Here is a 15210-nt window from a genome sequence, read left to right as displayed (position 1 = left end):
CTGCTTGAGTACAGTTCTCCCGCTGCTGGCAGCTGCCTCCCCCCTCCTTTGTTCCCCCTCTTCCCTCTCTGTCTCGCTCCTCCTCATGTAGTAAAAAACCGGTCGGAGACTTCAAGAAACAGGTATTACCTTCTCTTTCCTCCTTTCGTTTATTTGCTTCCTTGTGAAATGGATCCAAAAAAGAAAAACACTTGCTGGAGTGGAAACGTAGTCTTTTGCTGACATTTTTCAATTTCTAAGTGCAGCCTCAGGGTAGAGTGAAATAAAACATTCAAAATATGAAAAACTAACTAACTAACTAAAGCAAGGTGGCCATATTGATTTATTCACACCTAAACACATTAGCGCCACATTACAGTGTTTGCCAGTGAAGCCCTACTTTTGTTGCCTCCTCGCTCTTTGAACAACCATGTTTTCCCTGGGTGGGAAAGAACACTATTCCTGGAGGTACTGAAATACCTGCTTGTTGGGTGCGTGCATTGGAAAACAAAATGCATACTGCGGCTCTGTATTCACAAACGTGGTCTTTTTAAACCATTCTGCTTTTGTTTTGTAATGATAAAAGCAATGGGCATTAGGTCAGCGCCGTTACTCTCACACGTTCCTTTCTGCACCCTCGTACCCTTATGTCACTGTTTCCTTCTCTTTCTATTCCCCGGTTAACTGACTTTTCTCTCTTGCTCTGGGGGTGAAGGCCGATGATGAGAAATACGTCCCGGACCGGACCTTAAAAGAGTGGCAGCGCTAAGTGCCCACCACCTGCAATCACCGGGACATATTAGGCGCTATAGTAGAGTCTAGAGATAGTTCATCCGATTCTTGTGTGAGATGGGCTCTGTCGTAACTACTTGTCATTTGCTATGACGGGGGAATGGAGGTGCGGAGACAGAGAAAGAGACGAGGGAGGAAGGGATACTGAGATGTAGGGAGGAATAGCAAGCACGATGGATGTGACAGCAACAAGATAGGAAGAGATAGCAAGATAGAAAGAGGAAGCAAGATAGGGAGAGAGGAGAGCATGGGGGCTTGCGAGACAATGGAAAGGGCAGCAAGAGACAGTCACCGGGCAGTGTCAGCAGCACCCAGACAGTGACAGAGGAGGGTAGATGCTGAGATAGCGAAAGAGATAAGGTAGGAAGGGATACTTAGATGATGGGAATGTGAGAGTGTCACTGGAAGAGAGTGACGCCGATAGAGTAGCTGGCAGCCACTTACAGGTGAAGGTGGTGAACTCTGGAAGAGAGATAGGTAAAGAGAAAAGTGACAGTTCACAGAGGCACTTTCACAATTGCTTTATAAACCATCCTGCTTTCTCAAATTTGCTTGAAAATGCAACATTTTTCTTCTCTTTTTTTAAAATTTTCACGGGAAGAGAATCGCAACGAACCCCCCCTTATGGTGGTTCGGGCTCGCTCGCAACGGTGCAGTATACCAATCATTTTATGCCGCACAACTTTCAAATGTCACCAGCCGCCCCTGCATTTAATCTGTGTGACTCTGGGATGACTTGAGAATGAAAGCCTAAAAAGGACAAATGGAGAAACACCATTCTTAAACAGGTGACTCAGAAGAGAAGGTTATAAAGGCCCATTGTTTTCTGATCTTATTAGAGGAATAATCATAACAAGGATTTTCCCTCAGATGCAATCATAAAAAGTTGAGGCAACCTTGCCATCACACTGAGCACCTTGCTTGCAATGGTGTTTTAAGCAACAAGGCCATCCTTTAGTCACAAAAGTGGACCTACGATGACCGCTATAGGCAAGAAATCTGTTAAACATTAGAGGGGAAAAAAGTAGATGGTTCGGACTATAGGTGCTAAAGAAACATCCTTACTACCTCTAAGTATAGGCCAACATTAACCCTTGTGCCCTTTTTAGTGGATTAAGGGAGAGAGGCCATGCCTGTGCTAGGCCTGCTGCCCTCTCAAGTGAAACTGGAAGGACATCTTCCAGATTTGCCTGTTGATATTTGTCAGAAGCTGGCTTGGAATATGGTGTACACTTTTGTAAGTGGGAACCACGCACCAATCCAGACGACTCTTATGGTGATTTAGTGGTCTTAGACAACCCTAGAAAGCTCTCTAAGTGGTAGCATCCTTCAGGCTTAGTCCAAAAGGAGCGTAAAGCAGCTTGTTTTACCAGAACATAATCTTATTGATAGAGATTAAGTGAAAAAGAACCACACAGTGTATTTATAAAAAAATATGTATTTATTATAATACACTCACTAACACTTACAGATATCTCCTAGCCGGAGATATACGCAATGCACAAATACTTTTCAAAGAAACAGGTAAGTAGCACGTAATACACAGTGGTCACCAGGGGTGGACCAAACCATATACTAAAATAGTGTTATGCGAACCATGACTCGAGTCAAGATTGTACCCAGAAGACGAAGAATGCCGGGGACCCAAGGAACCACCCAAGGTAGGTAACTTGGAACCCCACGGAGGTTGTGTGCAGAGTGGGAACACGACCGCGAGTTCAATGCAAGTCAATGGGTAAGTCGTGGTTGCAATTTTAAAGAAGAAGGACCCTTCCCAGTGGACTCTGAAGAAACCTGTGGAAGACAGAAGGTTGGAGAGCCACCCCACCTGTGGATAACCTAGGAACCAGGATACCTACACCAGGGAAGCCGGGTGCATAGGTGAGAAGTGGTGTCTGAAACCGCCGTCGAACCCAATGAAGGAAGATGCCGCTGCTCGAGAAGGTGAAAGTGTCCGGTGGAACCCAAAGGTGGATTTAAGATGAGAAGTACAAGCAAGCAGAGGGGACAGAGTCTAGGCCACTCAGGAGTGATGAGGAGGTAAGGAAGATGAATGCCCACGATGTTGGGTGCTGCAGGAGAGATGATGGTGACCTTGGCGCTGCAGCTGTGAGGACCAGGCGACGCTGTGGAAGACCAGGAGCCGTTCATGAGCTGTTCCACGTCGGATGTCGAGTGTTGAGGTCGGTGTCTGCCGGGTGCACCAACAAGCCTTGGCAACTGCAAACAACATGGAAAGCGAAGAAGGTGCAGTCTGGACCAGCAAGGTCCAGGTGACTCACCACAAGCAGGCGAGTCAGGGTAGGCCCCGAGCAATCAGACGAGCCCAAAGAATTCAAAGATGACCCTCAAGAGGACCCACAGGCCGGAAGCACTGGAGTCTCAAGAGGACCTCGAGCAGCTCACCAAAGATGAAAGCCCACTATGCAAGTGATGTGGTGAGGATGAAGATCTTGCTCACTGGAGATGCTTGAGGTTGGGGCTACTTGGACCCCGAAGATCTTGGTGGAAGGAAGCCAACAAGCCTTTGCAACTGCACGTCGGCGTGATGGACAGGGGTTCGCTTCCTGTGGCTCCGACGAGGGATACTGGCCTCAAACTTGGTGAGAGGTCAGGGCAGGCCTCGAGGGATGTGAAGAACCACCACCTGTGTTGCTGAGCCTTTCGGGGACCATGGGAGCCCAGGACCAGCAGACCGGTCAGCTTGCTTGCAGTGCCAGCAGATGCAGGGAAGTGACTCCTTCACTTCAAGGGAGATTCCTTCAGGTGTCTTGGATGCCCACAGGCCTTAGAAGGTTCCTGTATGGTGCACAGGCACGGACGTTGCAGCAGACTAGCATGGCGAGGAGATCAGGAGTATCAGAAGTTTTTCCGATTGCAGCCTTGATGCCCAGAGCGAAGTCTAGTGAAGTCCAGAGTGCCCAGACGGTTGAAAAAGTGGTGTCTGAAATGAATCTTGTCCCACGACGAATCTAGGGACCCACCCTCAGGTAAGTCCTTAAGTACCCTAAGGAAAGGGTTGGGAGATTTAGGGTTCCCTCTCAGGGGAGGGGTCAGCGCGTGGGGAGGATACTCCCATGTCCTTTGTCCAGTTTCGTGCCAGAGCGGGATCAAACAGCTCCCTGAGCTGGTTTGAACTGGACTATGCAAGGAGGGCACCAAGTGTGCCCTTCAAGCAGACTGAGTGGCGCTAGCAAGCGCTCCCACCCTATCCCAATACACTAAACCCTGTCTGGGACGTGGTCACACCTCCCTGTGACAGGATACCTATTGTTCTGTCTTCCCCTGCTCGATCCTGGCTCAGCAGCAGGAGGGTAGAATTGTCTCTCTGGTCGGCAGCAGCCATGTTGTCGCTGTCCGGGTCTAGAAGACTGGTACCGGAAGCACTGAGGGCTTCCTGGAGGACCTTTACAGTGCCATGGAATCATACCTCCTACACCGTTTACAGTGTGGGGGTATGATTCCAACATGTTTGATACCAAACATGATAGGATTTGTTACAGCCAGTATCAAGATGGCATTGTGTAAGGACGCGGTGCCCCTCTATATGTTATATGGCTATCTCACAACCCGGGAGAATGGACTCCGTAGGCTGTAGGGGTGTCCTACTCATGCAGGGGCACCGGAGCACCCTGCCTCCAGCATTGAAAAGGCCTGCTGTAGGGGTGGCTTATAGGTTTTAAGTGCAGTGACCTTAGATATAGGTAAGCCTATATTTTTCTTAAGTGGTGATAGCACCAACTTACACAGGCCGCAATGGCAGGCCTGTAGTTACAAATTGAGTGGTCTCCCATGGGTGGCATAAAGCCATGCTTCAGCCCATGGGGGACCCCTGGTGAACCTATGCCCTAGGTATCTTAGTACCATTTACTAGGGACTGGTAGGTGTAAACCAGTGTCCAATTTGGAATGTACCTAAGCACTTACCATGCCAATTTAGGAGAGAAAGCACAGAGACTGGGGTCCTGATTAACAGGATCTCAGTCAGACTAGTCAGAAACAGCATCACATCAACCAAAAAGTGGGGGTAACATAAAAGCAGATCCTACTTTCCTACAATATTAGTATGAGAAAATAGGAAGAGGCAGACTTGAGTGACTGAGGCATTTGTGGACCGAGGTTTCACCTACTAAACAATGTACCAAAACAGCTTACAACGCTTCCTAAAGGCACCCTATATGCTGCCTTAATGACACGTGGAAAAGGGAGCCTCACTAGCTGTCCACTTTCACCGGTGCTACTGGAGTGACGAATGTTTCTGATATAACAAGTGGTATTCTTTACCTTGGCCTATCCTCCAGTGCTGTTACTAGCAAAACTGGTTTATTGGGACAGGTTCAAAACGATAGTACATATCCAGGCAGGTGTAAGTATACACTTGTGACAAGTAGAGATTTCTAGCTTCTGACCTTGTTCATGCAGGCCATCTGGCATATGCCATGGAACTGTGCGATTGTAGTTTCTATTCCATATTGTCTAACCCTGCATATGCAGAATGTCTGCATCGCAGATAATCTCCAGGGTCAGGGTAAATAATAAAGATATTGGTTACTTATGTATTTTATTTCACATTAAACTAGGTTTCTCTATAAAGATTCCCTTTTCCCACACCTGCTTAAAGAATTAGGGTGCTCTATCAATTTCCCCCACTTTCAATGACCCGTATGGAATGCCTAAGCACAGCAAAAGTATGAGAATACCCATACTGTGGGTTTACACCATTTGCAACAAATCACTTTACTGACAATGCCCAGGGAATACCTACTACTCACAGTTCTCCGCTGAACATACACAAATAGGATCACATATCACACACACTAAATGTTATTCACTCAAAGGATCCTCCTTGCCTAAATGATGTACTTACTTAACATCTAAGGTGCACAAAGGGGGACCCGTAAGCAAACATTCACTTGACCTGGAAAACCCCAAGTTTAAATCTTCCCGTTCACAAAATCAAACTTTCTCTGGTGTGGCAACACCAATCTGGAACTCTCAGCTGGCTGATCTAAGAATCCAAACTATTGTGCTCTCTTTCATATGATCTCTAAAAACTCACCAGATTATATTTGAACTACACTATTATTTGATTATTATTTGATATTTAATCAAAAAGCAACCAAAATTCTGACTACTGAATGCTTGATCCAACGTTTGTCATATCACACCTCAGTGAATTACTATAAGTCAATGCTGCAAAAAGTCTATAGGGCCCAGTTGGTTTTGTCCGCATTTTTCAACTCTAGAGTCACGGAAAACCATACAAATGAATTAGAATACTCCATCAAACACAGTGTGTGGATCCTGCACTTCACGGAAGGAATTAACACTAAGCACTTTCACCGGTTAGCTTCCTCAGATATGTGGAACCTTCCTTTCAATACTCTATTGAAATACGCATTTCAGAAGGCAACCTGGACCAGCGAAGCATTAACGTGTGAGACATAAAAAGACTAGGACATGAGCTATGTGCAGACAACACCTAATTGGTGTTCCATTTGTGGGTTGAGCGGTATCTGTTTGAAAGGCGATGCAAATACATGTAACTAAAACTGGCAGTTCTTGGCAGCAAGGAGGGTACTCCAGTCTGGATGACCACAATCGGCTGTTATTAAGTTGCACCAATTAATAAGGCAACAGTTTATCAAGCTCACAGATCTAGGAAACATTTGTAACACAGTATCCTAGGCTCGGAATTGCTATGCATCACTTGGACATTAAATCTGAGCTTTAACCTGCACATATAGGCAGTCAAACACTTGAAACATCTGACAGCATCGCAGAAGACAGTACATTATATTTCAGCATCAGTGCCACTGTTCTGCCTCAGCTGGTTTAAGCTAATGGGGTGCGTACGCGTGCAAAGGCAAAACTGGTTCACAGAGTAAACAAAGCAGCGTTACTGATCCTGAAACCTTCGCTGCACAGCTTTGTAAAAATCATCTGTTCCACTTAGCACTAGGGTAGCTTTTACGCTAGTCTATTTTCCTCAGTGCTCTACATTTTTAAGACCAATGTTTGAAACCATTAAAATTTGTTAATACAGTAAATCAGAGGGCAACTTAAAGGTCTAAACATGCAGATTTTAGGTTTGAAATACATCCTTTACACGAAGAGGACATGGATTCAGCTTTCCTCTAAATACCCTTCCAGGTGCCCTCATCAGCAGTTCAAACAAGCATGTGCAATGCAATAGGTCTCGCATTTATGAAAGTTTGAGCTATTGGCATTGTAAATGACAATGCCTTTTATGTATGTGTTGTTTTTAAAACATAAATAAAAGGCATTGTCATTTACAATGCCAATAGCTTAAACTCTCTCAAATGCGAGAACTATTGCTTTGCAAATGCATGCTGTAATATTTTAAAAAGCGTTAGTAGAGAGTGTGTCCAAGCTATTTGAGAAAATAGTGCTCGGAGGCTGTAATTAAAGCCTACTGAGCAACAACACATGTAACAGGGGGTGTCGCCATAGGAGGTTACAAAATGAGACACGGCCGTACTAAGTAGAGCCATCTAAGCCTTTTAACCAATGAACAGACACAGTTTACAGTGGACTATGACACAAGCCAATGAAAAATGTGGGTGGAGAGTGGACAGAGCATCAATTACCTACCTCAATACAGCATGCCTCGCAGAGCAGCGCATGCGCTGCCCAGGCTCGACCTAAAAACTAGGGCAAGACACTCTGCACATAGGACAGTCCTTCCAAAAAAGACAACCCCCTCTGCGCATAAGGGCCCCCGCTTTAAAAAAATGACCACATAAGGGATATCCCTTCTAAAAAAATGCTTGTTTAATAGACCTACTCTCCAGCCCTACGCCAGGGTAATTTTGCACCGGCAGCAGCGTCGGGATACCCACCCGGGTGACAGTGTGCTTTACAATTACACATAACCACATGAAGTATAAACAGGAGTTGTATTGCTGACATGGATTACTTTACGGTTGTTTACAGTCAATCGATCAGTGCTTTTGCCTAGAAAGTTAAGGACATGAATACAGGGCCCAATAAAGGGACCCGTTTCAATACGAGTTTCTAATCAGAACCCGGCCCACTTGAAGCCCTGGGCTGCCCGAGATGAAGAAAAGCGAACTGTGGCTATTGCAATACATGCAGAACAGGAGTCTAAGACCTCGCCACCAGAGGGTGCTATGATGGTGCTTCCAATGGGTCTGCACTTTAAATCACCACTCGCGCTTCCCCTCCGCCACTCCACCTCCAAAGACACTCACTCCCCTCTACGAGCCATTCCAAAAACACATGCTCCACTCTCACCGGCCAGAAACATCTGCATGTAACATTACTCAGCCTGCCCTAGACGGAAATGTAACGCACAGCTGCGCTTTCCTTCAGCATCAGCATGGGTAATGCAACTTGAACATGCAACAGCTGGTTCCAGTCTGTCACAGACACACATGCCTTAATTAGATCCACACAGATGCTGGCCTTAGTCAAGACACAGGTCTGAAGAACAGTGTGGAGCTGGTGAAACATCTTAACATGCTTATACGAAAATAAACACGCCTGTCCTTATCAAAAAGGCCCGGCACCTGCCACAAATCACGCTGGTGAAATTAGAACACAGGCGGTCGTCCTTTTTCGCAGTTTGCCCACACAATGACATCAGAAGAATGTGTGTGTCGCCTTAAAATGCCGCTTACATTTTCAGGATAAAAGGCAGGCGAGGCTACGATGCCCGAGGGGTTAACCAACCGCTGCCAGCCAGACTAGTCTAAATAAACACTTGCCTTCGCGTGACACCCGCAAGTCCGTCACCGCCCCGCTTCTGCTGCTCGCGGGTTTTAAGAACATGCCTCCCCCAAGATGCTGAAAATTAGTCATGATTTCACAACTGCGTGGCAAAAGCGCACTGACAACAAAAGACGGCTGAGAAAAACACACACAAGTAGGAACACAAGCAAATTATATTGTAACTTACAATATAATTTGCTTGTGTTCCTACTTAACTCGTCTCGCTTTCCGTGACCTCACACCCTCTGTGGAAAGCCTGAAGGAGAAAGAGGAGGGGGACAGAGGAGAAAGGACAGACGAATGAAGAACGTGAGAAGAGACGGGATTGGACGCTTTTAACTGAGTATCCCTGATGATGGTAAAGTGATACAGACCATTCCTCAGAAAATAGCAAAGAACGCCAAGGGACTGCAATGGAAATTAACTTGTGTGCAGAAAGAATAAGACGCACTGAAACCCAGCATGGGTGCCCTGGTGCAGTGCTAAGATCAGACACACAGTCAGAATCGAACCTTCAGCGACAGGAATTGTTACACCTTTCACAGCTCAAACAAGGGAGAGGCAGACCTGGATAGGGGAGGGAACAAGATACGTACATGGGGTGGAGGCGGTAAGAGAAAATATGAATTGTAGAAGTTAAAGAGAAAGGAGAGACATTAAGGAAATAGATATGCAGCGGAAAGTGTAGACATAATGTCAGTGAAAGATAAAGGGCTGAAATGATAATGGAGATATGGTTAAGAGGATTGGTCGGAGCGGTTTAAGTAACACAGGTCTCGAGAAGAGTGAGAAGCGAGTAAGGAGACGGCGAGAGATCGGGAACAAATGAGGAAGTGGAAAAGTGAGACGAGAGCAATAGAAATTGGAGGACTGGGAGGAATTAAAACAAGTGGAAGGAGATGCATATGGGGGAGAGAAAAAGGTCGACACAGTTAAGCGAGGAAATGCACGGGGAGACATGACAGGTATATGAGTAAAGGTAGAGACAAATGCTTGTTCGGTTAGTGGAAGCACGGTGCATCCTGGTGCGTTAGCACGTATCGAAGTAAAGAAAGAACTATGCAGAAGAGGAAGTGCTCTCTGTTTACTTTGCCTTTCCCTCGCAGCGGCTTCCTTCATTTTAAACGACTTTCAGAATTTGTTTCGTAACTACGAGGCCGGGTTCGGTTACATACATGTAAATATTACCAATAAGTGAGCGGTTTAAATGCAACACGCAAATGTTTTGAAAATAAATACTTGTTTTCAGGAGGCTGGTTTCAAGATAATGACCCACAAACAGGCTATATGGAAAGGACGTACTGTTTATTCCTGATTAAAATAAACGAGTGGTGCGCGCGTGTGCGCGCCACACCGAGACATCTGTTTCCTATTATCGCGCACGTCTCTGTGCACGATACTTGCAAACAGATGTCGGCCCTGCGGGTAACCAACACCAATAGGCCATGGGCGGAGCAATGCGCCCGCCTTTGGCCAATTGCGTGCTGTCTTTGTTAAAAAGACGCACGCAAAGGCCAATAGTGTGGGCCAAAACAAAAAGCACACGCATGAGCGTGTGCGATTCCTAGGTTAGTTTTGAAACCTCCTACAAGAAGTCTCTCGCTGCACGAGCAATGCTGCGCACTGTAACGCTAGGTGCGAGACCTAAAAACCTAGAGCTTTATTCAGCGTTTGGCAGACAGGGTCTCTGTCAAAATGTAGTGGATGTCCCAACCAACGTATTTAGAGAGAACCCCTATATACTACATTTGTAATACAAGTAGGACACCCACCATGTTTTTAATTAAGTAGCCTGTCCACTCAGATCTATATAAGGCTATAAATCTAATTATTCCTATCCACTGTTTAAAGATTCTTTTTTTTTTTAAGGGGAGGTAACTTTTAATTGAATATTCTCCATTCATTACCAGACTAGTACCTAGAAACGCTTGCAGGCCAGTCAGGCTTGTGATTAGTTAGGTCTGCAGTTAGAGAGTAGAATACCTATTTTAGCATTTTTGCAATAAAGACGTTACATAGCAAATAGGGCAAAACTCAACCTTACTTAAATACATTCTATATACTAGTTATTTTACAGTCTAAGTGGGGTCGCAGTGGGATCACCGTCCCTCTGCCGAAAATAACACAACGTTCAAAGTAATGAAGTACAATGTTTATATCCCCATTTGCTAAACTGCAATATCAAACGGAAGCATTCAAACTGTGGAATTACATGTCATATTACACGAGCAGATTCCCAGAAACAACACACCCAAGAAGGAAGGGAAGTTTTTATTTTATATTGCGCTTAAGACAGTTGCGCTGATTTACAGTTTATATGCCGTGTTAATAGAGTAAAACCCTTTGGACACCCTTCACACGTGATGAGTCATGCCATTCCCTTGGCTGAAATGAGCAAACCTTAGTGTTACACCCTTTAATAATGTGTGAATGTGTAACATGGCTAAATTCCATCTTCAACAACAAATTGTAACTCAGCAATTCCTTAGAGGTGGCTATAGCTTTTTTGTATCTCTTCTTACTCGCTTTAAAGTTGCATCTTGCCTTAAAGTATAACAAATCTTATTATAACAAGGTAAGTACTTCCAACATGTCAACCAGAAAGATAGCTACTCCAAAAGGCAGACACAATTCTACCCACATTCTAATGGAACACCAACAAACATTTTACCCAGGAACTCCCCAAACAGAGTTAAGACTCAAGACAATGGAAAGTACTAAATATGAATTAAATATTTTACTAACCTCGTCCAAGTCTTTGACAAAAACTGGCTTTTCCTGAATCCCGATGGGCATTGGATCCGTCGCTGGGATCTGGACTAGCTCATACATTTTGTTGTTTTCTCGTTCGATCCCTTCTGGAAGTAGCAGCTGCAAATGGAAACACCAAGTTTAAAGAGCGAAGGTTCCAATGTTGCACTGGAAAACTACGCAGTGAACTATTTCAGTAATATTTTATCAGCCTTTGACAGACAACGCCTTTGTTTTATTATTCTTACATAACAAAATTGTTATATTAAAAAAAATTAAGATTAATACAAAATGAAGCTAAATACATATCTTTAAGTAGGCATGAATGACAAAAACGAGCACCAGGCCAGGGTCATTAGCAAACAAGAGGCATGAAAGCATCTCCTTGATGCTACTATATTCCGACACAATATAGAAATTTACTGAAACATAGATGTACGACCAAAGCATTTTGCTAATAGGGTCGCAATTGACCTGCCTCATCAATATTCATGAGGCAGTCCGCAATTTGCAAAACCATTGAGAATGACCTGTAATCACAGGGATGATGGCCTGGTGTGGTTAGCAGACCACCATGTATGTCTGTGATTGCTTTTAAAGGAAAACGGGTTACATTTATAAAATAAAAATGTTAAGTTTCCTTTTCATTTTTTAAGAGTAGGCAGTGGTTTGTGGGACCACTGACTGCTCTTAAAAATCGTTTTAGCTTTCATTCACAAAAGTAAAAGGGTCCCTGGGGACCCCTTTCCGTTTGCAACTGGCTAACCATCTACTTGAAGTAGGCAGTAAACTGCGTGTTTTTGCGAATGCATTCTGGTCGCAAAACAATGGTACATTTCCTGAGACTCGGTATTAGGAAGGGACACCCTTGGCACGCTGCTTCCTAATAGCGGCTCGCAAACTCTATTTTGTGAGTCTGTAAATGTTTACTGACTCGCAAAATAGGGTTGGTACATGGCAAAAGCCATTTTAGTGATCGCAAACAGGCCAAATCTCCATTTGCAATCAGTAAAAACGGTTGTACATGTGCCCCTTACTGTTCCATATTTCGACTTTACGCAGAGTAAATGTTTTCCTACAGGTGAGTGCGCACTGACTTGCAAGTTCCATTTATTGAAAAATAAAAATCCTTTGTGGACTTCCTAATTACTGACATAGGCAATTGTGTTCGTTTATATGGCCAAAAAGAGCAAATCATTTCTCCTTGAAATTAAAAAGCAAAAGTTGAAATAAAAGTGTATATACTTTAGAACTTCCAAATTAATTTCGACTTCAAATGTAAAAACATGTCAACCTTGGTAAAAAATTATGTCACTTGCTGTATTATGATTATGAAAGTTAACAACAACAAAATTGTTGGCAAAGATTTGTGTTTCTTCAAAAATAAACTGACCAAGAAGGAATAAGACATTAAGATAATCAAGAGCCTTAACGAAAATAAAAAAATCCTAATAAAAACTTGGAATCCCCTCGACTGTCAAAATAAAACAACTGTATTTAGCCAGGAAAATTTCAACAGTCTTTAAGACAAAAAAACCCACAACGGAACATTTATCATAATCTTTGGTAATATGGTCTACAAGCATCCCATGAAGCACCATAGAATGTTGAAAAAATTACACCTTACAAAAGGAATAGACAGCTATCCCCACTCTCAATATAGAACAGTAACATCTACAGCTCCACTGGGCTGCAATCACTTCTACATCTGGACGTCTCAGAAACTGAACTTCTTCTGAAGAACATGCTATTTAATTTACAATCAGTCAGACATCTGAGCTTTCCTGATCAGGTTGTCTGCTGAGACCTTCTGGTCTCTTGCTAGGGGTAGTATGTCGGAACAACGCATGCCTTTATCACTCATGCCGTTACTCTGCAGTTTTTACAACAAATGTGTCTTTACTACGTATATCGTTAGAATAACATGCCTTAGCGAAAGTGCTGGACTTTGGAGCAGTATAATTTACTATTGCAAATCCAGTTTACGCAACAGTAGGGAAAGCGTTGGACTTTAAAGTCCAACGCTGCTTTCCCTAAGGCATGTTGTCGTAATGATATGCATGGTCAAGAAATATGTGGTAAAGACGCAATCATAACGCCTGCATTGTAATGGAAGCGGGTGTTTCCCACCACGTTGTAAATATTGTTTCTACTTGCTAGGACATGGCTCTGAAAGGAACCTTTAGCTTTTGTCATGTGCCAACAGGAATACTGCTCCTACCCGAAGAGCCCACAAGCTGAACTCACTGCTCCATGACGTAGTACGCTGCAGTTGTAAGAACAACCTGAAGATGAACATGAGAAATAATACCTAGTGTACAAGGCAAGCAGACACCCATTCCATTATGTTTGTATAAAAAGAAATAGCTCACTCATTGTGTGCACCCGTACGATATTCTGTAAAATGAGACCATATCAAAGCTGTAGAGTGGGCTGTAAAACAATTTTTAAAAAAGCAGATAGCTTGAAACAGGAGTGATTAACTTGCCATTCCAAACTTTACCATGGAAGAACATATTTGGATTACGCCATCAGAGCTTTGCAACCATATTCAATTTTACCACTGACAGAAAGTTCTCATACACTGGAGACACCTGTGTGATGCTGCCGGGATCCCCCATTTGTCTCTCTGCCTGCTTTCCGCCTTTGGCTTCGGCATCCAAGATCATTGGAGGAGCACAGTGTTGCTGTTATTGCTCCCCTAGCAGGGTAACAGGTTTTGCTGGGTCAGGGGTGAACCCAAAGAGTACCCTTCACCCAATGTACGTTGGCCATGACCGTGCCACCAGACTATGGGAGACGTACAGCAGCAAAGTTTCATAGTTTTGGACAGATTCAACTGCCAGGTCAGGTTCTGGCAAGAAGGGATCACAAGCAACACCAGAACTGTTTCAACCTACTTAGACCTCACAAGGGCGATACAGCTTTGAGTCCTGTGGCACAGTCAGCACAGGATTCACAGATGGCATGCCCATCGCCTCACTGACGAAGACGAGCTAGGCCAAAACTGGTCTAGGCCTGCTTCTGTATTTTTTCAGATGGGAACTGGCCTGGCTGGACTGTCCCTACTGGATCAAGGCTAGTTTGCATTTGGTTGGTTTCTGTCTGCAGTGGCACACTGATCAAAAACACAATGGACTGGGATGCAGCCCTAAGTAATTACTAGTGGCTGAGATTAATTCAAGCATTTCACCCATCACTTTTTAGTTGCCTTAATGCAACACCTTCAGAACGGGCCGTGGCTTCCTGTCAGTTCCCTAGTTTTAGAAAAGTACTGCGTACTTTGATCTTGTTTGGGACTTCAAGGGGAAACTTTTTTGCACCATCTGAAGAAACTCCCGCCTCCCCAAGGCTGCGATGATGCCATGGAACAGAGGAACCACAAAAGCTGCTGTGACCTGCCCATAGATGAGAAACTGGTCCTCCTGCAGGGAGAGGCTCTGATCCTGTCCTGGCAATAAACAAATCAGAGTACAGCTGTACTGCATCCTGCAAGTAAGGCAGACGGAAGAGAAGAGCTAACCCTGAAGCTATGAGAACCTACACCCCACCTGGTTAGGATGGAAGAGGAAAGACCTACAGATAACACTGAGTAGTGAATCTGCCTTGCTCACTCGCTCATCTGTGTTTGCCGTTCTTTCGCATGCCCAAACTAGGGTTACTGGAATCATCACATTAGGATTTACATATCTAGATAATTCTGGCATCATACCAACCCAAAAACAGTTTACTCTTATTGTCAGGGGGTATGCTTGATACTTGGATGGTGCTATCCTACTTCCAAGGAGGAGTAGTGGTGTGGAAATGAGCCTTTTTAGGGGCTCACTGGTGCAGGGGCTCACCCTTCTCTGTCCACGGGTCCTTAAACCAACAAAGAAGAGATTGTCACTGAAGCTGGAATTCAAAAAAACAAGTTTATTCACTCATGAGCGAG

The 15210-nt window shown here is 44.3% G+C and overlaps 1 protein-coding gene across 2 annotated transcripts in view; it reads right to left on the bottom strand.

Moving 5' to 3' along the window:
- Nucleotides 1-15210, bottom strand: part of ASCC3 (activating signal cointegrator 1 complex subunit 3) — a 2113369-nt gene that overhangs the window by 1602983 nt on the left and 495176 nt on the right. For both annotated transcript variants that reach the window (XM_085611187.1, XM_085611188.1), the window contains exon 8: nucleotides 11271-11396. In XM_085611187.1, coding sequence (XP_085467313.1) covers nucleotides 11271-11396 — 126 coding nt within the window. The remainder of the gene's footprint in view (nucleotides 1-11270; nucleotides 11397-15210) is intronic.

This window comes from Triturus cristatus, chromosome 6, assembly GCF_964204655.1.
Source record: "Triturus cristatus chromosome 6, aTriCri1.1, whole genome shotgun sequence".
NCBI classification, from domain to species: Eukaryota; Metazoa; Chordata; class Amphibia; order Caudata; family Salamandridae; genus Triturus; species Triturus cristatus.
Note: the sequence above shows the minus strand (reverse complement) of the source record. Positions and strands in the feature narration are given on the sequence as shown.